At 48.7% G+C, this 25000-nt stretch overlaps 2 protein-coding genes across 2 annotated transcripts in view; both read right to left on the bottom strand.

Moving 5' to 3' along the window:
• Positions 1 to 20352, bottom strand: part of brip1 (BRCA1 interacting helicase 1) — a gene marked incomplete at its 3' end in the record, with an annotated part of 55315 nt that extends 34963 nt beyond the window's left edge. Inside the window, 15 exon segments of the mRNA XM_080511311.1 lie at positions 1585 to 1746; positions 2930 to 3070; positions 3240 to 3417; positions 3686 to 3840; positions 4954 to 5086; positions 5160 to 5359; positions 5449 to 5574; positions 5576 to 5671; positions 7030 to 7305; positions 16041 to 16145; positions 17070 to 17156; positions 17899 to 17999; positions 18415 to 18526; positions 19529 to 19703; positions 20238 to 20352. Of these exon segments, the coding sequence (XP_080367437.1) occupies positions 1585 to 1746; positions 2930 to 3070; positions 3240 to 3417; positions 3686 to 3840; positions 4954 to 5086; positions 5160 to 5359; positions 5449 to 5574; positions 5576 to 5671; positions 7030 to 7305; positions 16041 to 16145; positions 17070 to 17156; positions 17899 to 17999; positions 18415 to 18526; positions 19529 to 19621 (1965 nt within the window). The 5' untranslated portion in view covers positions 19622 to 19703; positions 20238 to 20352.
• A 1603-nt stretch (positions 20353 to 21955) lies between these two features.
• LOC308136335 (protein phosphatase 1D-like) overlaps positions 21956 to 25000 on the bottom strand; it is an 11319-nt gene continuing 8274 nt past the window's right edge. The window contains exons 5-6 of the mRNA XM_080504651.1: positions 24804 to 25000; positions 21956 to 23574 (exon numbers count right to left, since the gene is read on the bottom strand). The exon at positions 24804 to 25000 is cut by the window's right edge and continues 28 nt beyond it. Of these exons, the coding sequence (XP_080360777.1) occupies positions 23242 to 23574; positions 24804 to 25000 (530 nt within the window). The 3' untranslated portion in view covers positions 21956 to 23241. The remainder of the gene's footprint in view (positions 23575 to 24803) is intronic.

Here is a 25000-nt window from a genome sequence, read left to right as displayed (position 1 = left end):
TGACCTGAAGCTCTACCGTGACCTGAAGCTCTACCGTAACCCGAAGCTCTACCGTGACCTGAAGCTCCTGAAGCTCTACTGTGACCTGAAGCTCCTGAAGCTCTACGGTGACCCGAAGCTCTACGGTGACCTGATCAGAAAACCCAGGATAACTTTATGCTGGCTCTCGGTGACGATGCTGGTGCTAAATTCCCAATCCAAATGCTCTAAATGTACCCGATCAAACCGCCTAACGATTCATGACTTCATTTTATTGTGGCGAGTTTAAATAGCAGATGAGTGGATTTCTTTACGCAGTGAAACAGGTTCAGACTAGATTTCCATCACGGGGGAAGCGGAACACTGGGGTCATGTTCTGGGGTCACAAAGAGAAAGTCCACATTTCTAACAACACGTATGTTAATTGACCACGTGTAATGTGTGTGTGTGCCGTGTGGACAAACGCGCATCCACCCGGCCCTCCATAACTTGATGTGACAACTGAGCTGCAGCCACGTGATTTATTCATGAGGCAAAACGCATCCCAAACAAAGAGGGACAAAGTGTGTGTGAGTGCGCTCTCATTAAGTGAAAGAGGATCGGCCCTGTGAAGATGTCACCACCGAACAAGAACCTGACAAGCTCCTCTATTGATCACCACTCATCTATTGTGACACGTGACACCACTGCTTCTGAGAGAGAGAGAGAGAGAGAGAGAGAGAGAGAGAGAGAGAGAGAGAGAGAGAGAGAGAAGTGAAGAATGTCCCTGCAAGTCTGCCCACACCGCAAACTGCAGTGTAACCCGTGGTCTGCATTGCCCCCCAGTGGTGAAACACGGAAACTACAACTCCAAACACCAGCCCACCACTATCCCACCGGGGACGAGGTGCAGGGTGGCACAGTGGTTGGTAGGTAGGTAGGTAGGTAGGTCCGTCGGTCGGTAGGTAGGTAGGTAGGTCCGTCGGTCGGTCGGTCGGTCGGTAGGTAGGTTGGTAGGTAGGTTGGTAGGTAGATAAGTAGGTAGGTAGATAAGTAGGTAGGTAGGTAGGTCCGTCGGTCGGTCGGTAGGTAGGTCCGTTGGTCGGTCGGTAGATAGGTAGGTCCGTCGGTCGGTCGGTCGGTCGGTAGGTAGATAGGTTGGTAGGTAGATAGGTAGGTAGATAGATAGGTAGGTAGGTAGGTAGGTAGATAGGTAGGTTGGTAGGTAGGTAGATAGGTAGGTAGGTAGGTAGGTAGGTAGATAGGTAGGTAGGTAGGTAGGTAGATAGGTAGATAGGTAGGTAGGTAGGTAGGTAGATAGGTAGGTAGGTAGGTAGGTAGATAGGTAGGTTGGTAGGTAGGTAGGTAGGTAGGTAGGTAGGTAGGTTGGTAGGTAGGTAGATAGGTAGATAGGTAGGTAGGTAGGTTGGTAGGTAGGTAGATAGGTAGGTTGGTAGGTAGGTAGATAGGTAGGTTGGTAGGTAGGTTGGTAGGTAGGTAGATAGGTAGGTAGGTAGGTAGGTTGGTAGGTAGGTAGATAGGTAGATAGGTAGGTTGGTAGGTAGGTAGATAGGTAGGTTGGTAGGTAGGTAGGTAGGTAGGTAGGTAGGTAGGTAGGTAGTTTACCTTGTAGGAGGGCAGGAAGCAGAGCACTCCTTTAGACACGAGCTGGCAGACGTGGAGCAGCAGCCCCCCCACCTCGTCCTGGAAGCTGAAGGTCTCCGTGTGCTGGAAGGTGGCGCGCAGCTGCCGGCCCTGCGGCCCGCTGCCCACCGTGCCCACCCACACCTGGGAGGTGGGGGGGGGCAACAACAGCCGGGAGAGAAACAGGAAGGCCTCACTTTAATTCACCACCTCAAATCCCTCAGGAATTAAATGTCTACTTTAAAAGGAGTGCTGGAAGAATAGTTCAGATTATCGTCTTCATTCTGCTTTAATCTCTTCTGGCTGAACTACGTGTGACGACTTCACCCTGAATGTTTCACTCAGCGGATTTCAAATGAACAAGTGAAGAGAAACTCACCAGAAGCAAACACATTTCATCATTTCGACAGTCAAAACACTCCGGGAGGACTTCGGTTGTTCATTAATATTATCTGCCGTTTCAAACTGTAAAAAGCTGAATAGACTTTCCTACGTTACGATGTGATTTGACCAAACGACGCAGAGACGAGAACTCGCTGGACTTTTCGCGTGTTTACAGGCTTTCTGTGCTAAAACACACTTGACTCTATGACTTTGTCATACCTGTAAGGAGCATCAGGCTCACTTTCCTTCACATCGTTTCTTCAATCATCTTTTCACGGTTCAACCTTTCTAGTGATCTGATTATCCTGCAGAAATACTTTCTCTGTTTCTGAGATTGACTCTACACCTCCTCTGTAGTGACTCTACATGTCCTCTGTAGTGACTCTATACATCTCCTCTGTCGTGACTCTACGCCTCCTCTGTAGTGACTCTACATCTCCTCTATAGTGATTCTACATCTCTGTAGTGACTCTACATCTCCTCTGTAGTGACTCTACATCTCCTCTATAGTGATTCTACATCTCTGTAGTGACTCTACATCTCCTCTGTAGTGACTCTATACATCTCCTCTGTCGTGACTCTACGCCTCCTCTGTAGTGACTCTACATCTCCTCTGTCGTGACTCTACACCTCCTCTGTTGTGACTCTACATGTCCTCTGTAGTGACTCTACATCTCCTCTGTCGTGACTCTACATGTACTCTGTAATGACTCTACAGCTCCTCTGTCGTGACTCTACACCTCCTCTGTCGTGACTCTACACATCTCTATCTTCAGGCCCTCAACAATCTTTCAGAGACTCCGTCGGCTCACAGTGACACTTAAATGAACGGGTTGAGTCGCTGGTCAACTCAGCGCTGAAGCGGCCGAGGCGGAGAGAAGAGTCAGAGCTGCTCGTCAGCAGAGTCAGAGCTGCTCAGAGCAGGTCGGTGAGGGGCGCTCACCTGGGAGGTGTTGATGACGTGGTTGGCCTCCAGCTGGATGGAGAACTTCACCCCCAGTTCAGACGAGAAGGAGCCCATCGGGGAGAGAGTCCCCGAGGTCAACACGATGCAGTGCACCACCCCGCTGAGGTCCGAGAACGCCTGGCACACACACACACACACGCACACACACACACACACACACACACACACACACACACACACACATTAAGTCACAGAACTCCCAACAGGTTTGACGTGCAGTGATGGAGTCATGGTGTTCTGGGGGGGGGGAGGGGGCTCATGGCTGCCGCCCCCCTGGTCCTCTCACCACAGCAGGGTTCAGGCACCAGAAGCTCAGCGTCAGCACTTCGGTCTTGACTCGGACGTTGTGGCGGTGGCGGTGGCGCCGGACGGCGTGGAAGCCCTGCGCGTCGGGAACGTCCGGCGGCACCTGGTTGGTCCAGGCGTAGCTCTTCTGCAGCGCCACCCGGTAGTCGTCCGCAAACCTGCACGCAGATCAGGCTCACTTTCCTTCACGACGGTTCTTAAATCATCTTTCCACGGCTCAACCTCAACCTACATTGAATCATGTTAAACATTTCAGCTTTCAGTCCCAATTATCTTTCCAGAAAATAAAATAGGTTGGGGTCGGATTCTAGTCCCGTCTTGGAAACCTCAAAATCAGCTCAAATCCAATTCTTCTTTAAATTATAATGAAGAACGCGTGGATGGTCCAGGTCACCGTCACAGAGACACAAGCACACGTCCTCTGACCTGCGGTTGTCCCTGTACAGGAAGTCCAGCACCATGAAGAGGTTCTTGAGGAAGGTGGAGGTGAGAGCGGTGATGGTGGGGACCTGCACCATGTCCTCTTTACCATGGACCAGTCCCACTCGCTCCTCCTTCTCCAGCACCGCCGCCAGGTTCTTCTGCAGCACACATCCATCATTTATTCCATATATATCTGCTAACAAGCCGTCGTTGCCCGGGATTGCACTTTCATACATCTAAACTTACATTACTGGTGTTTCAGAGGATCTCCAACGCTACTTCGATGACAATAATATTTATTTTTCTTCTATTATTCTGTACTTATTCCCCACCTTGATAAGATAAGATAAGATAAGATGGATTCTTATGTTGGTTTGATCGGCAGTATGAAGTCGTCATCTTTGCTAGTCGAGGCGAGTGTCTGTCGTTTTTTGTGTGCGAGTGGAGTTGGAGGATTGGGTGGTGGGTGTCAAGTTCATTGTGTGTCTTAAATTATATATGTACATTACCAAAAAAGGAAACGTCAATGACTGTACATACTCCTTGTACTATAAATGTCAACCTTTAGAAATAAAAAGAACAGTAAAAAAAAGTAGTTTAGCTGCTCGCTGCATCAGGAGGATTTTACTGCGAGCAGTGCTACATGCTACATGCTAAAGACTTTCAGGGCTCCTGCACCAGTGAAGCTACATGCTACATGCTAAAGACTTTCAGGGCTCCCGTACCAGTGAAGCTCCATGCTACATGCTAAAACTGCTTCCAGCCTGACTGATGCGTCATTGCTCCGCCCCTCGGTCTCCAGCAGCTCAGCACTGCCTGAGCAGTGGCTGCAGACCGTCGGGCTGTTGGAGGTGACGTAGCGTCGCCATACAGGCTGTACGCGGGTAGTTCACCACAACACGTAGCCTTCGCACATCGTTTGCAAAAGGAACATATGAATTAGGCTTAAAAGCATTAATAAGTACCGTGAGTTGGTATGGCAAGTAGCCTAAGGCTACTACAGTACTTGTGGTATCGATGCGTTCCTGTGTCCTTTGAAAGAAATCCATTTCAACGTCTTGAAGAATGTTGCTTCATTCTGACTTTTCTCTTTAAAATTTTTAAATTGTTTATTAGTTTACTTTTCAGGGACCATGCACAGAAACCCTTAATCTCAAAGAAAAGATGCTTTTGTACCTCATGCAGGTTCACAACTGAGTCTGGCTCAAAACCAACCGAGAGGACGGAATCGGAGATGAAGGACAGACGAAGGACGACTGGAGGATTTGTACCTTCAGGAGGTCGAACGTGTCCGCCGTGATTCCGAGACCATGAAAGACGTCCAGGATTTCTTTTCCACTCCAGACTTTGCTGGCGTTCTCGTAGCCGCGGTCCGACATCAGGACCTGGCTCTCCTGGATCCAGCTGCAACAGACGGCGGTCGGCGTGAGCTCGCCCGGCGCGGCAGACGGGACGACGGACCCAGAGCAGGACTGACTTGATGAGACTGTAGCAGAGGTTCCTGAGCGGCTCGTGTTGGGAGGCTCTGATGTTGCTGCGGATCATCCCGTCCAGCTCGTCCCGGGCCAGCAGCAGAGTGCTGTAGGTCAGCGTGCAGCTCGCGCTCTCCCGCGCGCAGTCCTCGATGTTGTGAGCCTCGTCCAGCACCAAGACCTGCCCCGCCAGGTCGATGTCCATCTGAAGGAAGCAGAAGGTCACGCGGGAGACTCTTTACTCACGCTCCACCCCCCCCCCCCCAAGCGCCTTCTCGGCGGGAGTGGACTCACGCTCTCTCGGATCATGGGGTCCAGCAGGTAGTTGTACGGGCAGAAGACGATGGAGGACGTCGCCATCAGTTCCCGGGCGGCAAAGTAGGAGCAGGAGCGGATCCGTCTTCCCAGGGAGACCAGGTCCCTCGATGTCCCAGGCCTCTCGCAGGCCGTGGACCCGCTGCAGCGTGTGCTGCTCCCGCATCCTCTGCACGCCGTGGTAGTAGCGGCAGGACCGGCCCTGTGCGGCACGCAGCAGCAAACCGTCAGGATCGGACACTCGCGACACGTGGGCAACAACTCGAGTCAGTTTATTTCGGCTGTGAATGAAATGTCCAGTTTGTTATGTGTCCATCGTGTTGAACAGTCTGCAGTGATCTGAGAAACTTCACATCAGGCTATCATACTGTGTCCGAGTTCACCCATTCAAAACCCAGTTGTTGTTTTTTAAACCACTGTAAACCTCGCCGGCCTGTACCCTCAATGACTTTCTGATAAACTCTTCAGCTTTACACTCTGTCGGGTTGGGAATCACTGTCCTCGTCCACAGTGACAGTTGAATGTTGAACATATGCGGCAACCAGCAGTGCCAATAAGAATCTGGCTTCGTGGAATAAATGTAAATATGGCGGGGAAGAAGTCCCGTATGGAAGAGAGCCGAGGTCAGCAATGGTCTAACGTTACCAGCCCTTCTTTTTAAGTCCATTCAACATTTGTCTCTGGTTTCCTCTCTGAGAGACGCGAGAACACACGTCCCGAACTGACAGTCAGTGTGAATCCAGTGTGACGAGACACACCGATTACTCTGATTACTCTGAGACGCTCCACCCTGTAGCTGCAGGTGACGGCGTCACAGACTCTCTCGCCGTTGGACACGGCGATAATCGCCTCGTCCTCAAAGCGGCGTTGCCGAGCTGGGACCCTGGCGACACTGAAAGAGGAGCGGGGAGGATTAAGCGGGTGGCAGCCCGCTCCAGGAGCGCCGGGACGCCATTCAGCGCCGCCGTGACTGAAGACGACGTGCGTGTCTGAGCGTGGATCGGCGTGTTAAGGGCGCAGCGTGGTCACCGGACACAGGGAGGACTGGAGCCCGAGGCTCAGCGAGGGTTACCGCTGGGACACTCGTTTTATACGACGACGTGACACCGACACCTCCTGTGACAGCGTAATTGTGCTCATTACAGTAGGCGCCTCCACTTCTGAACAGTACAGGGAGTTACAAGTGTCTCATGTCGCTAACTGTGTGGTTCCTGACATTTCGCCGTGTCAAAAAGAGTCAACTTGGCCAATTATGGATATCGTAGCAGATAATCCATCCTCTCATTGTTTACTTCTACAGCCGCTCGGTGTGGGTTTACACTGCTCGGGAACACAGCAGTCAATCTGAGGGAAATCTTCTTCAGAGGGCAGGACGGTCTGATCCCACACTGACACATTTGGAGAAAAGGATGAACCGGCTGGTTCCATAAAAAAGACATTAATGCTTCTGCTGCTCTGGATTCCAACAAGAATAGAGTCAGGAAGAAATCCCAAACCCTCAAAGACAGAATGGCCAGGTTTAGACTCCGTGTTCACAGAGCAGAAGCGTGTGCGCCTCACCTCTTTGGCGTCCAGCAGCTCTTTGCAGCGTTCGTTGCGGTTGGACAGAGGCGTCACCTCGGGGTTGACGCAGGTGTGATCCCGGCTGGACAAGATGGTCATGGGCACGCCGGAGTACACGGTGCGCTTCAGCTCGTGTGCGACCTGAGTGATCTGCTTATGGGTTCGGGTGCCAAAGAAGATCTTTGGGATCTTTGGTCTGCCTTGATCTTTGGTTTTGTCCTTCACGCCGTCTCTGGCTGCGGCACACGGGCACAGGGAGCATGGCTCAGCCACCTGCACACGCAAACACAAGTAAATATTAACAAGCATGAAGAAACCTGCAGCATCCGTCTGTGCAAAAGAAGGTCATACCGCCAAACCAATGGAGAGTCACTGGAAACATCAACTTGTTTCTGATGGAGCTTCAGCGGAAACACTTTTACTGAGACAAACATCATAACAAGACGAATCCACAACCACAGAAATGTGATCACAATGGTGATAAAGAACTATTTTAAAGACGGAGGTGTCAAGTACAAGACGACCAGCATCCATTCAATCAGATATCTTCAGTGGGGATGCATCGATGCCGATACCGGTATCTGGTATCGGGTCCAATACCGTATGGAGTACTTGTACTCGTAAAAGATCCCTAGTACAACCCGACGAGTATAACTCGGCATCAGCAAGGTCAGGAAGTACACTGAGAGGACGAGCAATGTCTGCAGCTCGACTGTAAATTATGTTGGCAAAGACATGAAGAGAAGCTTCACAGCAACTCACAGCCTTCACATATTGTTTGTATCCAGAGTGTGAATGAGGCTTTATGGCCTTTAATAAGTCCTCAGTGAGTAGCTAAAGGTTAGCGCTCATACCTGTACTTTGATAAGTGGAATCAGTGTGTTAATAAAGGTTGCCGACCCCTGGTCTATATGATTCCAGACATAGAAAAGTAATCATAAAGAGAAATAAACCATGAAAAAATGGTGCAAAATGAACACAAAGAAAGGAAAACAAACGTCATAGTCTGTCCCCTCCAGCGAGGGACATGTAATTAAGACGCCAGCCTCCCTTGTCCACTGCTGGACGCGTTGGAGGTCTTGTACAGGATCAGGATCCCAGAGGCCGACGCTCTTCTATCACGTGAGGCGTGTGACAGACTCCGCAGCCTCTTTTACAAAGAGCAGAGAGAATCTGTATCCAGACACGAGGCGTCCCGACACTCTGCACCAGGTGACCTTTCCGGCTCTGAAAGACGAGAGGCTGCCATTGTGGAGGCCGAGAAAATCTAGCTGCTTCATAATTGGCTGTCCGGTGACGCGCTGGATTCTTCTTTCTCCGGCAGCCGCGGGTGAAGTGGAGCCGGCGACGCTTATGAAAGTGATCCCGCGTACGTGTTGAGCTCTTTTAAGTGGCGCAGCCTCGGACCTGTAGCTCCATGTGAACGTGTTGTCAGACGACATCTCGCCTTCAGGAAATAAAACCTCCGTGAAAGGAGTTTCCTGAGTGAGGAAGCAGCAGTGACGGCCACTTACTGACCACAAGTCCAGCCAGTCCAGCCTGCTGAGGAGACGTGCAGTCACACCCCAGGAACCTCGACGTTCTACACTGATGTAGTACTCAGTAGTTATTGCTTTTCTTAGTTTTTTGCTTTTTATTCAGAATGGAAATGTCATTGTTGAATTGCAGAGCGGAGAGGATTTCACTGCTCTGTGCAGGATGAGACTTAGTAAAAAAATCCAAAGTCAAGTCATTTGCTGCAGTTTCAGGAATATTTACGGTTTTCTCACTGCGTTTTTGACTGTAAATTTCAACTGGCTGCCGAGCTGAAATTAATTTGACTCTAAGACACTAAAGAATTTCAAATTATCAATTAAAACCTTCAGCAAAGCTTAAAATGACAGAATTAAATCAGTTCCACCTGGATCTTTTTTCCCCGAATAGTCATGTGACTCAACGTGTCAAGTGAGAGAATGTCTGTTTTTGCATCTTCGTTTCAGAAAAGTTTCAGGTTTACGTGGCAGAGTTCTCAAAAAGACGTCCGGTTGCACATAAACAGAACAATGTAGTTTCCATGTTGGTCACTAGTTGGTGCTGTTGTTAGTTTGAGTACTGAAAGCACGTACACACACACACACACACACACACACACACACACACACACACACACACACACACACACACACACACACACACACACACACACACACACACACACACACACACACACACGACACACACCACACACACACACACACACACACACACACACACACACACACACACACACATGCAGTGGAGCACAATGGGCTCTAACCCACTAACAATGGGAGAACGTGGATATTCTAGATCAGTGTTTTTCAACCTTTTTTGAGCCAAGGCACACTTTTTTCTTTGGAAAAATCTGGAGGCCGACCACCACCACCACCTCCACCACCACCTCCACCTCCACCACCACCTCCACCACCCGAAAATGTTGAAATGTTAAACTCTGTAGCCTCTATTAACAATATAAAGTCTTTATCATCAAAGTTTTATCAACAGAATTCCAGTAAATCCAGAAACCAAGGACTTTTTTAATAGTGCCTCCCTCAGTGTGAAACCTGGACCTGATGGATGAAGAGCTGAGATCCTGGTTTTCTAAAACTTCTCCATCACTGTCACTGACACAGTACTTTGATACAAGATGGTAGCAGGAGGTGGAGATGAACCACACTGACGTCTGTCACTTTACATTTCACCGGCAAAGTTCTGTGCTGCCCTCTAGTGGTGAAGAGTATTTATACATGATTCCTCTGCAACACACTGCCGACAACGGCTGTGAGAGCAAATGTTTTTTTAGAACAAAAAGGGGAAATTGGATAATTTCCCACGGCTCACCTGACGAGATCTCGCGGAACACCAGTGTGCCGCGGCACCGTGGTTGAAAAACACTGGTCTAAACACTAACAATGGGAGAACGAGGCTATTCTAGTGGACAGACCAGCAAGTTGGATTACGGTGACTGTCAAAATAAAACCACCAAGTTGGATTGTGATTACTGTGACTGTCAAAAACAAAACTAACAGGTCCCAGAAGATGCGACACGATTAATTCCCGAATCGCCTACAAATGACTGGACTGATTCCTCGGAAGAATGGCTGGTATGTGATATGAGGGCAGTGAAACTTATCGCGGGGATCAGAAGCTAGCGCTCCCGACGACAGACGAGCGGCTCCGGTTTCCGCCGGCTCAGATTTTTCCGAGCATGTTTGCCCATCAAATATTACAAAGTGTGATGGAGTGGCGGCGGAGAGGCCCTCGGAGAGCCGCCTCGCAGCGCTAAGCGGGATAAGGAGCCCTGAGCCCAGGTGAAAAGCAAACAGAGGTGCCGCGGGGCCCCATCGCGGCTCCGGTTACCGTCCTCCTCTGGAACAGTTACGCTCCGCAGCCCGGCTCCGGGCCGATCACCTTACCTGCTCGCTGCACGTTAAAAAGAGCCTCCAAATATCCTGGCCGAGATGGCCAGTAATCACTTATTCATTGGGGGGTGGGGGGGGTGGTGGTGGTGGGGGGGGGGGGGGGGGGGGGGGGGTGCTGAATAGGGGCCTTGTCAAAAGCTGCAGCAGGAAACAGCTGACACAGGAGGATCCTTTTACGAAGCTGCCTACCGAGATGCCAGGACGACCAGGTCTGAAGCCTGGCCCCTCAGCCCAGACCAGACACCCCCTGGAAAGGAATGCAGATCACTTGGGGGGTGGGGGGTGGGGGGGGTATCAGATCTGCTCCCAACCATACCATACCACCTCTGCCTCTGTCAGCACACCAATCACAGCATCCTGCCCTTCACACAAACCAAACACCCACAGACTTCCCAGCATTCACAAGGGTGAGGACAGGTGACATTCCAGGAACCCCCAAAAAAGGGTCCCGAAAGGTCCAGGAAGGTCCCGAGGTCTTCCGGGACCCTCCGGGTTCCTCGGGTGGGCCAGGTTTCCTGGTCTTCCTCCTCTCACAGGTGTACGTGTCGCAGCAGCTGACAGCCCAGAGGTCAGCGGTGTTACTGAACACCTCGGAATCTTCACAGGTAGGCTTCTGTTGCCGCCCTGGCTGCCAACACCTGAGAGATGGAAATCTCACACCCCGGGGGGGGGGGGGGGGGGGGGGGCAGGCAGAGGGCACACGGGGGCCCCTAGGGGGCCCGGGCAGAGGGTCGGGCAGGGCTGCGGAGCCCCCAGGTATCACCGGCGCCTCTGACTGAACGCCAATTTGCACCTCATTCCGTGAGCTTCCCGGAGCCTGGAATCAGCTCCAACAAGGGCGAGTTTCAATTGCTCAACCCCCCCCGATAGGACCAGTAGTACAGGTAGGGGCGCTGGCACAGATCTGCCCTCTGAAGCACCTGTTTATCCCTCGGGCGCAGTCACCAGCGGGTGAACCCCATTCAATATTTATCCCGTGGCTTTCACAGATCAGCGGCCCAGGCGAGGCAAACCCTCTTAATTAAAACTGGAGCTTCCTTCAAAGGACCCATTCAGGCCGTCAGTCAGCGCCGGCGGGACAAAGGAGCCCGGGTCATGTAGCTGCAGGGAAACCAGAGCCCCACTTCACTTTCCCTCCTCCCGTTGTTGTTCCGCCTCCCTCCGTCCCCGCCGCACACCTGCAGCAGGTTCATGCGCAGCGGAGGCTTTGGGGCTCTACAGACCCACCGCACCGACGGGTGAGCCGTGTGACGGTCTGGATCCAGCAGAGGACTCCCCACGCGCCTGGGTCATTCAGCAGACGAGAGGCCCAGACCACAAGGTGACGTCTCCTTCTTGATGGTCGTCACAGTAACCGGGATCCACACTCAGGATTTGGTGTGAAACTCAACTTGTCCAGCTTGAGATGTCAAAGCAGCTGCAACACCAACTAGGCTTAGGGCCAATCCCAATTCTACCCCTTAGCCCTACCCCTTAGCCCTTCCCCTTTGAGTTGCGCGTTCACGAGAGTCTAAGGGGTGTCCCATTTCACTAGTGCGCAAAGGCGGAGGGGTGAGGGGAAGGGCTATTCACCCCTCGAAACGGAGCGTTTACAGATGCACACTTTAAACAGAGGGGTAGGAGGACATGGCGCCGAAGGACCCGCATTTCACATATATACGCTTCTAAAGTTCTATAAACCTGTTGTGTTTTATACTAGTAAGAACTGCAGTAGTGCTGCCGTATGGAGCTTCCGTGTGTATTTGTTTCGTGGAGACCGTGTTTATAACATTTTATTATCACACTGTAGAGTTCCAAAGTCTTCTAATATGGTGTTTTGAAAACGGAGACTCACGAGCAAACAAGGAAGCTCCTCCGCTTTCACATGGTGAATGAGGAAATATTTCTCAAGTCCAAATACGGCGCAAAAAACTGAAGTAATCCACGTCTCCGTCTATTTCTTCGCCTTGATGTGGAAACAAAGCAGCCAAGCTGCTGCAACACGTTGCATTTGGGACGGCAGGACGACGCTCCTGCTGGATTGTTGTTACGGTGACTGTCAAAATAAAACTACCAAGTTGGATTGTTATTACAATGACTGTCAAAATAAAACTACCAAGTTGGATTGTTATTACTATGACTGTCAAAATAAAACTACCAAGTTGGATTGTTATTACGATGACTGTCAAAATAAAACTACCAAGTTGGATTGTGATTACAGTGACTATGAAAATAAAACTACCAAGTTGGATTGTTATTACGATGACTGTCAAAATAAAACTACCAAGTTGGATTGTGATTACAGTGACTATCAAAATTAAACTACCACATTGTATTGTTATTACAGTGACTATCAAAATAAAACTACCAAGTTGGATTGTGATTACAGTGACTATCAAAATTAAACTACCACAGTGTATTGTTATTACAGTGACTATCAAAATAAAACTACCACGTTGGATTGTTATTACGGTGACTGTCAAAATAAAACTACCAAGTTGTATTGTTATTACCGTGACTATCAAAATAAAACTACCATGTTGGATTGCTATTGTGGTGACTGTCAAAATAAAACCACCAAGTTGAATTACTATCATGGTGACTGTCAAAATAAAACCACCAAGTTGAATTACTATCATGGTGACTGTCAAAATAAAACCACCAAGTTGGATTGTTATTATGGTGACTGTCAAAATAAAACCACCGAGTTGGATTGTTATTACAGTGACCGTCAAAATAAAACCACCGAGTTGGATCAAAATTCAACTCGGTGTCAATTGGGTCAAAATTAAAGTACCAAGTCCAGGAGAATATGGACTGGGAGTCACGACGCCACGGAGGAATCTTTGTTATGATTGTCTCTACTGAGCATGTGCAGAACAACTGGTTTCTACCTACATGGTGACCAGGGCCAGGATTTAAGGAGCCCAGATGTTTTTGAAAAGTTCCGCCTGAAGAGCCACAAACACAGTTTGGTGTTTTCACTTGAAAATGCTGCAAACAGAGACTCGGTATTGGAGGGGCCTCGTGAGAACCTGCTGACGGCTCGTTCCAAAGACCGCTGTGAATAATGGTGAAAACGGTGTCACCCCGTCTGATGAGTCATTGCTCCACAAACAAACAAACACACACACACACACACACAGAATGGCCGGTGCTGAGTCAGCAGATGTTATGAGGCCGTCTGTGTTTACTCAGCAAGGACATCTTTTATGACGAGGAGGCGCAGCGGTCAGGACGGAACCAACGCCTCACTGACGCTTTCTTTCATCGCCGAAATGAGCAATTGTATGGATATTTGAATGAAACAGGAAGTGTGAACTCAGACCACACACACACACACACACACACACACACACACACACACACACACACACACACACACACACACACAGATCCATCTGTGAGTGTGCGCTGCCCCCTAGTGGCGGTGTGACGGCACAGCAGTTCAGGGGCCACAGACACAGATATGATCCCATAAATAAAAATCACAAACTAATCACCTATAAATACCAACAACGCCAATGATTGACCTCACTTTTAGTACTCAAAATATAAGTACGCTTTAAAATGTCATACTTTGGATGCATTTTGATCAGAACTCCACGACGACTTCACAGTTTCTTTTCGACGTTCGTTAGACTGAAACTCTTCAGTCGGGCGGAGAAAGAAACTGCCACTTTTATTGAAAAGTTGCAGGTAAAATTTCACATTTCTACACCGTCAATGTGTATTTACACATTATATGTTTACACAAAACTCGTTGATTTTCCATTTTAGTTTCAGAAGAAGTTTACACAGCAACATTCTGAAAATAATGGTAACGGCAACGACAGAAACACTGAAAATGGTGTAGTTAGCTTGTTGGTCCACTAGTTGGTTAGTTTTAGTACTGAACACACACACACACACACACACACACACACACACACACACACACACACACACACACACACACACACACACACACACACACACACACACACACACACACACACACACACACACACACACACACACACACACACACACACACACACACACACACACACACACACACACAGGAGAACATGGACATTCTAGTGGACAGACCACCAAGTTGGATTGTTATTACGATGACTGTCAAAATAAAACTACCAAGTTGGATTGTTATTACGATGACTGTCAAAATAAAACTACCAAGTTGGATTGTTATTACGATGACTGTCAAAATAAAACTACCAAGTTGGATTGTTATTACGATGACTGTCAAAATAAAATGACAAAGTTGGATTGTTATTACGGTGACTGTCAAAATAAAGCTACCAAGTTTGATTGTTATTACGATGACTGTCAAAATAAAACTATAAAGTTGGATTGTTATTACGGTGACTGTCAAAATAAAACTACAAAGTTGGATTGTTATTACGGCGACTGTCAAAATAAAACTACAAAATTGGATTGTTATTACGGTGACTGTCAAAATAGTAACTATTCATGATTGTATGAAAACACTATGGAGAACCATAAGAACCCGCAGAACGGACCACTGCCAGACCACACTTCTCTCTGATAACAGCACTGAGGGGTACAGTCAACATTACATTAAGGCCCAATCCCAATTCAATGTTGTACCCCTCCCCCTACCCCTTAGCCCTCCGCCTCCCCCTCCAAAACGAGGGCAAAGGGGTAAAAGTTTCAGCCCTTAGATTTGGGACACCCCTCTCCCTCTGCTCAGCCTCTCCCTCTGCTCAGCCTCGCCCCTCTCCCTTTGCTCAGCCCCGCCCGCTCCGTCTCACAGCTATGACATCATAATACGGCGACGTTGCATCAGCAGCGCTGAGCCACGGATGTTTGTTGATTTTCCAGCAGGAGCGTCGTCCTGCCGTCCTAAATTCACCGTGTTGCAGCAGCTTGGCTGCTTTGTTTCACATCAAGACGAAGAAACAGACGGAGACGTGGATTACTTCAGTTTTTTGCGCTGTATTTGGACTTCAGTAATATTTCCTCATTCGGGGGTCCCTGTTTTCAAAACAGCCATATTAGAAGACTTTGGAACTATAGAGTGTAATAATAAAATGTTATAAACACGGTCTCCACGAAACAAATACACAGGGAAGCTCCATACGGCAGCACTACTGCAGCTCTTACTAGTATAAAACACAACAGGTTTATATAACTTTAGAAGCGTATATATGTGAAATGCGAGTCCTTCGGCGCCATGTCCTCCTACCCCTCTGTTTAAAGTGTGCGTCTGTAAACGCTCCGTTTCGAGGGGTGAATAGCCCTTCCCCTCACCCCCCTCCCCGCCTCTGCACAGTAGTGAAATGGGACACCCCTTAGACTCTCGTGAACGCGCAATTCAAAGGGGAAGGGCTAAGGGGTAGGGTTAAGGGGTAGAATTGGGATTGGCCCTTAGTGAGGATGTTTGTTGGAGGCAGTAACAAATGTGTTTCCCTGACATTCTTGAAGCCGACCGTACGAGTCGAGACGCCTCACCACATCCCGAAGCCTTTGACTCCTCGAGTTTGAATCGTTTCAAGCCCGAGAGGATCCCGTCTGTTAGAGGTCCAGATGAAAACCCTGGACTCCAGTCTGAGTCGTACTCACACAGCTGGAGGAGGACTCGCTCTGGCCGCGAGGAGACGGCGGCCGCTCGTCCACCTCGTCGTCGATGAAGGTCACTCCTCTCTCCAGGTGCTGCTTTTTACGGCTCTGAGCGAAAAGCAGAGGATGACATCATGAGCCAAAACATGGAGACCACGGGCGGCCGGAGTCAGATCGGCCGGCCAACGCCTCGTCTTCATTTGATGTGTGAGAAGAAGAGAAATGCACAAGTGGATATTAAATATTTAAAAATAATTATGAAAAAAATTCAACTCAAAACAAGAGCTTACGAGACAATACAGAATAAACGTTTTCAAAGTCCTGGAAGAAATGTTAAGTTCTATAATCTGCCCCTTGATCTCAATTAATCCTTTTTTTTTTAATTTAAAATGAAAATTAAACAGCAAATGAGGGAAAAATAAGAAATAACCCTAATTTCTGGCCAAGATTGCTCCTCGTGTCCATCGATCTATCGGTCCGTCTATTTTTTTAATTCATTCATTTATCTACAATAAGAAAAAAACCTAAAGAAAGAAAAACCGTCCTGCTCTCACTTCTTTAGATCTAAACTTTAGAGTTCTTCTTTGTTATGGTGCAGAGTATACGTGGCGAAAATGTCTATATTTTCACCAAAATGTACTACGATCTGATCACGAAGCCAATGAAAGCTTCTGGCTGCAAAATGCGGTAAAGTGTCCAATAAGCTCCTCTAGCGGTTGATTTGTTGGTGTTTTCCCAAACGGCCCTGACGGCTCAGGTCTGAGGCCGATGCTGGTTCACCATCTTTCATGGCAGCATCACTGATGACTCAGCTCGGCTCTCGGTCTTGTGTTGTGTCGCCACGCCGAAGACGTTTGTTTGAAAACAATCAATGTTTTCTTTAAAGTCTTTGCCAGTTCCTTGGTGGCCGGATAATGTGGTGGTGGTATTGATATGGTGGTGGTGATGTGGTGGTGATGATGGTGATATGGTGGTGGTATGATGGTAATACGGTCCTGCTCATCCATCCATCCACAGACCACAAGCAGTCACCGTGTTCTCTGCCGTCCGGATGCGTTTCCGGTGTGGCTGGAAGTCGTCGTCTCTCTGGCCGTCAGAGCTCCTGCATTCCTGAACCTTCTGGGACAGACGAGACGCCAACGACGGTTCCGTGGGGGGAGAATCGTCTGGGGAACAAACACACGTCAGAGGAGGAGAACCTGGACCCCAGGCTGAGACAAACACAGGAAACACACAAAGGTCTCTGTCATTTCACTGAAGAACCAACACGAGTGTTTCCAGAGTCGTCTAGTCCAGTTGCTCTCTCAAACTGTGGCACAGACCAACAGTGAGGGAGCAGCTCCCTCTGGTGGTAGGTGGAAGAATGGCATGCTGTTTCAAAATAGCTCAAGTTCTTCAAATAACATGTAACGTGAATATTTCTGCTCCAGGAACACAGAAGCTCAGCGGCTTGTGGTGGCTACAGATGAGGGATGACAGTGTCAGTCAGATTAACACTGTATCGTCGCCAGACCGCCACGGTACTTTCACTGTGCAATTTAAATACACCACCAGAAAGGTCACTACAACTAACATCCTCTATCAATGAAGAATGATGAGAACAGGCTCCTGTGTATAGAAGTAACAGCCTTCAAGGCTACCGAGGAGCAGAACAACGTCCTCGTCTCTCGTTCTCCGACTGGAAACAGCAAACGAAGCTGCAGAACAGAGAGGAATTGAGGCGGTTGGATCAGACGGACTCACTGCGACCTGAAGGCCGAGCTGCTGCGTCTTTGCAGGGAGACACTGTGAGGTCCACCACACCAGGACCTGCTGCTCTACTGTGACACACACACCGACAGGAGGAGGAGGAGGAGGAGGAGGAGGAGGAGGAGGAGGAGGAGGAGGAGGAAGGCTTGTTGCCGTCTCCACAGGTTTTACTCCACTGGCTCTTGTCCTCGGCTGCGTCCTCCTGGAGTTTGGCTGAGGAGAGACGATGAGAACACAAAAAAAAATTGTTATCACACAAGATCAGGGGTGTCCAACATGAGGCCCGGGGGCCAGAAGCGGCCCGCCAGAGGATCTAATCCGGCCGCCATGGGATTAAAATAAAAAAATTTTTTAAGTATAAATCTGAAAACTGACAGAGGCTGATCTAAAAACACTAGAATGGCAAAAAATGACATTGAAAACCCTTGGTCAGAATTAATTAATGCATCTGTGGAGGTCACATGACGCAACACCTTTCACAATAAAGGTGGCCAATTTATGTGAAGTGATACTTTAGACATGTAAACTTAAAAAAATTTCCAGATGACAAATTGTTTTAATCCTGAATAAAAATATGATATGCAAACATAATAATATCTGATTAACCCCCCCCCCCGGGCACACTCACCAGTCCTGGCCTGCTGCCAGGCCAGAGCCGAGCACAGCAGAGCCAGACTCTTGCCACTTCCTGTGGGACTCTCCAGCAAGCAGTGCTGCCCCGTGTTCAGGCCTCGCAGGATCTGTGGAGGAGTCACACACACTTCCTGAGGGCTTTTCCAACCAGAAAAGAACCAGGCTCCAGTTCAGGGCCAGTTCTTTAAAGTCCTAGTGAAATGAAGGTTCCACCTCCAGAACCCTCTGGTGTCTCTTCTAGGAACATTTTCCTGCTAACTGGCTGAAGGTCAAATGTTAAAACACGACAATCTGAGAGAAAATAGCGATAAACGGCGCTATTTCCTCTGCTGGGCGGAGCTTCTGACAATAACAGAGTGACATCACGAGTTGTGCACACGCCCAAGTTGTGTTTACATTCTGGAGGATCAGAGTTTTGACCACGAAGAGGCTGAATTGAACCAGATTTCATCATCATGGTCATTTCAAACCCAGTGATTGATGAAGAAGACACAGAAGGTGGTTCTGCCATCGGTGACCCCGTCTGGAACATGTTTGAGGAAGCAGAAGACGCTTCGTCCTCCATTCGTCCTCGTCTCCTCGCCTCAGCAGCCGCCACTTTTCACCTTTGAGGCTCCGGACTTTTGGCAGAACGACCGGCTTCCTGGATCCAACACGTCCAAGAGCTAGAAGACTGAGGAATCACCGGAGACGAGTCCAGGTATTACTTGATCGTCTACTAGCCGCGCGAGCTAACGGCTAGCCGCTCTCGCCGCCCGTGCTCCTTTCCTCCTCTCTGGTCTCTTCCAGGCTCAATCTTTCATCAAGGCTCATAAAACGCCGACTATAACTTCAAAACACTGTAAAAACTTGGATATTTAAGAGGAAACAAGCCGATATAAACACAACACATCGAGATCTGCACAACTCGTGATGTCACACATAGGCTCCGCCCACAATGGTCCACGAAGGAGAAGGATTCCCCCGACTTCCTCGGCTGGAGATTCAAAACTCAAATAACTTTATTATACGACAACAGTGGTGGGGCAGAGTCGGAGGAACCTTACAAGTAGAACCACAACTGTGTGTGTGTGTGTGTGTGTGTGTGTGTGTGTGTGTGTGGTACTCACCGAGTTCATCATGGCCAGCTGGGACGGGTAGGCCTTACAGGGGAAGTGGACCTTCACGCCCCCAATGGTGTACTGGGGCGGGGCGGAGGCCATGACCCCCCCGGGGTCTCAGGGAGGGAGGGGGCAGGGGGGGGGGCAGCAGCCTGCTGGAGCTCCGATGGAAGAGGCAGCTCTCCTGGAGGGGCACCAACACAAATATCAGGGTTATTGATCACAATCAGGAATTAATGTGGTCGGTTCTGGCTGACTCACTGTGTCTGGACAGGTTTCCTACCTCTCCCTCTCTCTCTCTCTCTAACAGACGCACACACACTCTCTCCCTCTCTCTCTCTCTCTCTCTAACAGACGCACACACTCTCTCTGTCTCTCTCTCTCTCTAACAGACGCACACACTCTCTCTCTCTCTCTCTAACAGACGCACACACTCTCTGTCTCTCTCTCTCTCTAACAGACGCACACACTCTCTCTCTCTCTCTCTAACAGACGCACACACACTCTCTCTGTCTCTCTCTCTCTCTAACAGACGCACGCACACATACATACTCACTCTCTCTCTCTCTAACAGACGCACACACACATTAATACTCTCTCTCTCTCTTTAACAGACGGACACATACATACTCTCTCTCTAACAGACGCACACAAACACACACTTGCTCCCTCACACGTGCACACACACACACGCTCTCTCTCACACGCACACACTTACACGGTGACGTCACAGGAGCGGTTCGGTAACTCACACTTTTCACGTGGCGGATAAAGAGAGAAAACTGCTAAACAAAACAAAACAAAAGCTTTGCTAACTGTAATATTAAATGAACTCTTCCCGCTTTCTAAACTCACTCGACCGGATGTGACGTATTTAGTCTACATCGCCGTGATTTTCAAAACAAAGCCATCATCAATCTTTCCTGATGATAATGGATAAAAAAAACGCAATTTAAATGGAGATAAAATGACTCAGTGTTAAGAAAAGGACTCATTGGGAAGGATGAAATATTCTCATCGTACGTAAGTCACTATATCCTATTTTAATTCCAATACTACTGGTTTATGGCTTTTATTTTGAAATGTTTTTACTTTCCACTGAGACGAAGAAGCGGAAGTAGAATGTTAAACTTGCAGAGGAGGACTCTTAGACTTATAGAGGTAGTATAATTACTTAAAAAAATAGAATCAGTGGCGGCTGGTGATAAATTCCTTAAATTACTTAATTACTTCCTTAAAAGAAGCTCTTAGGTCTTTGGCGATTGAAGGGAACTTGTATATATATATAAAAAACATATTTAACTTTCTGCATCAAGGTGATGTCAACAAGCAGGACCTTGACATAATTCTATCAGTTCAGAAGTAAAACACAATCACAGGTCACATTTATTCAGAATTAACAAAGGAAAAGACGTTGTGTTTGTATCAGTGTGCAACGGCAATATTTACTATTTCATCACGTCTGTGCAGTCAAACGTTTGAATCCTTGGGTTTTGTTTTCCCGATACATAGACGGGCCTTTTATATAAAGGATTTTTACATTCTTGTGCAATTAATCAAATAAAAAAAGGAAACACTGACATCTTGGAACCTATAGTCTTCTGAAAATGTACCACACACGCAGGATTTGTATATTACTGTAATTTTCAGACAAACATTTGCATCCATCAAATAATGCCCCCCAAAAAAAAGGTATTTTTCGTGACCAGAGATTAAATGATCTCCGTCTATATCGTCTATATCGTTCTCTCGGGTCAAAATTAAAAAAAAAGATGAGGCATGATGTGACAGTGACATGAGGAATGTGTGCAAAATGTGTATAAATGTGAATAATGAAGGCGAGGGAAGGTGAAAATATCTCCCAAAGGCATCAAATTACAAATGAGACATTCCCATAAGGAGAATCATTGATTTATAGAAGTGGAATCCTCGACTGATAAAATTCAAATCAGATTTATAGAAGTAAAATCATAGACTCAGGGAGGTAGAATGAAGTACACGTTTGAAACTCTGTTCCTTGTCCTATTCGTGGTCCTAGACCTGGTCAAGGTCCTATTCGTGGTTCTGGTCCTGCTCGTGGTCCTGGACCTGGTCTTGCGCGGTCACCATAGTAACAGGTTGTCCAGCATTTCCGGCGCTTTGGCGGAAACAGACATTGCGATCAAAACGTTGGCGTTAAAACGCAAAACTTGTGTGACACGAAAATCGACGAGTTTCCGTTTAAATGTCATCGGGGACCAGGTCCATCTCAAACCTGGACCAGGGCCAGTCACGCTGGTCTCAAACCTGGACCAGGGCCAGTCATGCTGGTCTCAAACCTGGACCAGGTCCTGCAGGGGCGTTTCCTCTCAGGTCGGCGGTTTGGAGTGAAAACAAGCAGAAACACACGAGAGAACCTCCTGACTTCAGCTTTTTATTTAAATAGGTTCCTTTGCAGATAAGAGTTCTTCACATTTACACTATACAGGAGCTGCTCCACACCAGGAGAGAGAGAGAGAGAGAGAGGGGGGGTTCAACACAGTGACATGTGAATATGAACATTGATATTCCTCCAGTACGACCTTTGACCTCTGGGCTACATGGTCCTCATACAACCTGCACTCAGCTTGTGGTCGTTGCTCTGATCTACAGATTATTTTATATAAGAGTCACAGAAGGAAAACTGCAGCAGCTTCAACACAAGAAAAATATCATTTATATCTCTCTCACACACACACACACACACACACACACACACACGATCAAGAACAGAAGAAGCCCATTCCCAGGTCAAATGTTCGACTTGATTGTTCTCCATTCATCTGAAACTCCACAAGCTTGTGTAAACCCATGAGATTATAAGTTCGTTATTCTCCACTCTCCTGACCAAATTTACCAACAACAGAACGTAAAGTCTTTTCCCAACATGCCGTAGTCACCGAAATACCAAAAAAAAAAGATGTTTTCACTTGAAACTGTGGCGGAAACGAGGATTAGAACACAGAGAAGAAATAAAGTGCTCATCCAGGAAAGTTCATAAACTCACACCTACTCCCACGACTTTTAGAAAAAATAGCTTCATTTAAACAGAAGCAAGTCATTTCTTTGACAAGAGCAGTTGAGATCAGTTGTGGATATTTCCCAGCCCTGCATAAGTGAATGATTAACATTAGGAAGACACGATCTGCATTCCTTCCGTTGGCCTGTTTAGTTGCGGAGGTGAAAGACGAAGCTTTGATCGAGCTGCAGCAGAGGACAACGAGACAACACATGTTTTATTTCACAACGAAACGCAAGTCATCATCAGAATATTGTGCCGACTGATGATCGTTCATTTAAAATATGATCTGACATCAAGAACATTTCATTGTTGACCAACGGGAAGATAAATAATCATTTACAAGGCTAATTTATTAAAACACGTGTGACGCGGTTCCACAACGAGCAGTGGGTGAGAGTGAAACATGGAACACACACACACACACACACACACACACACACACACACACACACACACACACACACACACACACACACACACACACACACACACACACACACACACACACCCGGAGCTGCTCTGACAGTCGGCAGCTTCCTGTTCCTCCTCGTACGATAAAAGCAGGTATAAAAATAGAGGGACTTTTTAAAAGAGCAGCCCCACTTCCTGTGCTGCTCCGGTTATAAAAGCAGAATGTGTTGCGGCGGCGGCGCCTCCAGTGGCGGGGGCGAGGCGGCGCGCCTCAGCACAGGCACACGGCGGTTTTGTGCTGGAGGCCGGGCGACACGCCGCTGGACTCCTTCTGCTTCTTCTCGGCGTTGTGCTGCGCCAGCGGCGGCCGGCCCGCCGTCCTCCGCCGCGCTCTCTTCACGGCGAGCGACGGGCCGCCGCCACCGCCGCCGCCGCCGCCGCCCGCCCGCCGAGTCCTTTTGCCCGGACCCGTCCGGTCGGAGCCCTGGGGCCGCGGGGACGGGTCGCCGTGGAGCAAACTGCCGCTGCCCGATAATCCGTCTTTGCGCTCCAGAGCGGGCAGGAAGTCACAGAGCACCGAGGGACAGTCGTCCTCCGGGGGGCGCTGTGGAGCAACGGGAGAGAACAACACTGAGAAACCCACCGACAGCTTCTAGGCCAGGGGGGGTCAAACATGAGGCCCGGGGGCCAGAACGGCCCCGCCAGAGGATCTACTCCGGCCCGCCGTGTGATTTTTTAATATTTTTTTTTAAGTATAAATATGAAAACTGACAAGAGGCTGATCTAAAAACACTAGAGTGTCAAAAATGACATTCAAAACCCTTGGTCAGAATTTATGAATGCGTCTGTGGAGGTCACATGACCTTTCACAATAAAACAATGAGTCCAATTTATGTGAAGTGATACTTTAGACACGTAAACTCAAATCAATTTCCAGATGATGACAAATTGTCTTAATCCTGAATAAAAATACGATACCAGATAAGGTGACTGAGGGTTTTTTTGTGTGGTTTTTTTTGTTGTTGTTGCAAATATAATAATATCTGATTTCCTTTAATATGTAAATTTCAGAACATAAATTCTTGCCGTTACAAAAGGATCAAAAGATGTCAGAGTCAAGGCGTCAGGGCAAGGGCATCAGAGGGTCAGGGTGAGGGCGTCGAGAGTCTCAAGGCCAGGGCGTAAGGGTCATGACGTCAGAGCCATAGGGTCAGGGTCAGGGCGTCAGAGCACCAGGGCATCGGGGTCAGAATGTCAGAGTCATGGCATCACGGCCATAGCATCAGGGTCATGGCGTCACAGTGAAAAGGGTATCAGAGAGTCAGGGCGTCACAGGGAAAAGGGCGTCAGAGAGTCAGGGCGTCACAGGGAAAAGGGCGTCAGAGAGTCAGGGCGTCACAGTGAAAAGGGTATCAGAGAGTCAGGGCGTCACAGTGAAAAGGGTATCAGAGAGTCAGGGCGTCACAGGGAAAAGGGCGTCAGAGAGTCAGGGCGTCACAGTGAAAAGGGCATCAGAGAGTCAGGGCGTCACAGTGAAAAGGGTATCAGAGAGTCAGGGCGTCACAGTGAAAAGGGTATCAGAGAGTCAGGGCGTCACAGGGAAAAGGGCATCAGAGAGTCAGGGCGTCACAGTGAAAAGGGTATCAGAGAGTCAGGGCGTCACAGGGAAAAGGGCGTCAGAGAGTCAGGGCGTCACAGGGAAAAGGGCGTCAGGGCATGAGGTCCGGGGCGTCAGTCAGATCGTCAGGGTCGTGGTGTGAAGAGACCCTCCCGATAGTCCCAGCCCCCGGTGGTGGGGTCGTCTGGAGGGAAGGGTGTTCTGCGGCCACTCACCTGCAGCAGAGGCGTGTCAGCGCGGGACAGGGAGGTAGGGGGGCACTGGGACACCTTGGACAGGTCCAGCAGCACCTCCTCGTGGTGCAGGGTGTTCTGGGGGGTCCCGGGCTCCTGCAGGGCGATCACGATGGCGCTGGTGTTGTCGGCACGCAACATGCGTTGGCGCCACCGCAGCAGCGCGTGGCTGACCAGCT

This window comes from Blennius ocellaris, assembly GCF_963422515.1.
Source record: "Blennius ocellaris genome assembly, chromosome: 2".
Classification (NCBI taxonomy): Eukaryota; Metazoa; Chordata; class Actinopteri; order Blenniiformes; family Blenniidae; genus Blennius; species Blennius ocellaris.
The sequence above is the reverse complement of the archived record's forward strand: the minus strand, read 5'-3'. Positions and strand labels throughout refer to the sequence as shown.